Source organism: Tribolium madens, unplaced genomic scaffold (assembly GCF_015345945.1).
Source record: "Tribolium madens isolate multiple individuals breed KSU strain unplaced genomic scaffold, Tmad_KSU_1.1 Scaffold_3;HRSCAF=73;Tcas5.2_LG2, whole genome shotgun sequence".
NCBI lineage: Eukaryota > Metazoa > Arthropoda > Insecta > Coleoptera > Tenebrionidae > Tribolium > Tribolium madens.
In genome coordinates this window covers 12800570-12802231 of record NW_025401006.1, presented here as the reverse complement: position 1 = coordinate 12802231, position 1662 = coordinate 12800570, and the positions used below count along the sequence as shown (strand labels likewise).

General features: G+C 31.7%; 1 protein-coding gene across 4 annotated transcripts in view; it reads right to left on the bottom strand.

Moving 5' to 3' along the window:
- LOC123007207 (acetylcholine receptor subunit beta-like 2) overlaps positions 1 to 1127 on the bottom strand; it is an 11400-nt gene extending 10273 nt beyond the window's left edge. For all 4 annotated transcript variants that reach the window (XM_044402358.1, XM_044402359.1, XM_044402360.1 and 1 more), the window contains exons 1-4: positions 1011 to 1127; positions 771 to 967; positions 611 to 720; positions 384 to 564 (exon numbers count right to left, since the gene is read on the bottom strand). In XM_044402358.1, coding sequence (XP_044258293.1) covers positions 384 to 564; positions 611 to 720; positions 771 to 967; positions 1011 to 1074 — 552 coding nt within the window. In that variant the 5' untranslated portion in view covers positions 1075 to 1127. The remainder of the gene's footprint in view (positions 1 to 383; positions 565 to 610; positions 721 to 770; positions 968 to 1010) is intronic.
- Between the last annotated feature and the right edge of the window lie 535 nt (positions 1128 to 1662).

Genomic DNA, 1662 nt, shown 5'->3' with positions numbered 1-1662 from the left:
AGTCAAGTCAAGCTAAAAGTGTTTTTCCTTTGCAATTTTGGCGTAAAATCAAAGGTAAATTTTTTTTTCCTATTTAAACTTGATCCGGGAACATAGTGTATACTTGCAAAATACATTTCTTAAATAAATTTATGTACTTGTAATTTGATAATTTGAGGAAGCTTGTTTATTATAATCACAATTTAATGTACACGTTATAATCTACGCCCATTGAAGTAATTTTCACAAAAAGAAATTTTTTGGGTCTGGACCAACTTCCTAAATAAGGGTTTTTCGACATATTACGTGATCCCCAACTAGTTACTCGAAAACACTATTTCAACAAAGCGCAGTGTGAGCAGAAAGTTAGACTGGTAAATAGTTTTTTCTCCACAAGTACCAACTTGGAAGCCGTTATACGTCCAGGAACCAAACTTCATGAGACAACTTTGCTCGTCAAAGGGAAAATATTGGACGTTTATTTCGCAGGAAGACTTGTATATTGAAGGAGGCTTCCAGATGACTTCCCCGGTGTAAGAAAGCGTGGCTTTGGTCATCAGAGTCACTTCGTAGTTACCATCAGCACTAAAATTGCAATGTTACAAACTTTGACAAAAAAAATGGTACTCACTTGTTGAAAAGTACTATATCTGGTAACCAAATGTGTTCCGATGGTACGTACAACATCTCCACACCTCCGTACTCCTCAGGATCCCATTTTAACTTATAATCGAACCATCTCTACTTTTTGGTACTTTAAAACTTTTCTGATACTAACCACCACCACTCACCTGCACCACCCACAAATTCGTTGTCATTATCTGATTTTTCAAATTCATTTCAATCAACTGGGAAATTTTTAATCCCAACCAAACTGTTAAAGTTTGTGTGTGATTTTCCACAGGTCTGATGAGTCGATTGTAATTACTTAGGAGGTCATCATATAAGCGTTTCGCATCTGGATTTGCTTCAATATGTTTGAGGCCATCTACAAACCAGATTTTATGGCAATTCAAACAGTAACAACTTACCAATATTTCGCATAAAAACAACAAACAAGAAACTTAAACAACATGTAAACTTTAACAAGTACATAATATTAGGTTTGTAAGAATTGTCGCGTTGACATTTCTTGGGATGCTGGTGGACCAGCCGCGAAAATCGATGAAACCACGCATGGAGCTTGAAATTCTCTGGCATTAGAGTTTTCAATACCTAATTAAATAAAAATTACTCTATTCTAACTGCTTTCAATTTTTTTTAATTTTTTACTTCATTATTTATTCTCAATTTTTGAGATTAAAGATTGTAAGTTTGAAGTTCGAAGCACAGACTCAGAGCTTTAAAGATTACTAGTTTAAAACTAGTTTAAAAAATGTAATAATTAACATATTTTTTTGCGAAAAAATATTACAATTTTTAATAGTTTTAAAAAGTGTAAAAACAGGAAGTGAATTTGAAAGATAAAAGATGTTGAGAAGAAAATTTAGTCTTTTTCTTGTATTAGAAAGTAAGTATTAAAGATTGTAAGCTTATAAACTTCATAACTATAACGATTTAAAAATTTAAAGATTGATGGCCAAAAAAGTATAAAGATTGAAAGACAAGGTTGAAAGATCTTAATTGTTTATTTCTTTTACTATCAACTTCTCTTTAATAAAACTCTGTTTTATTTTTTTATTT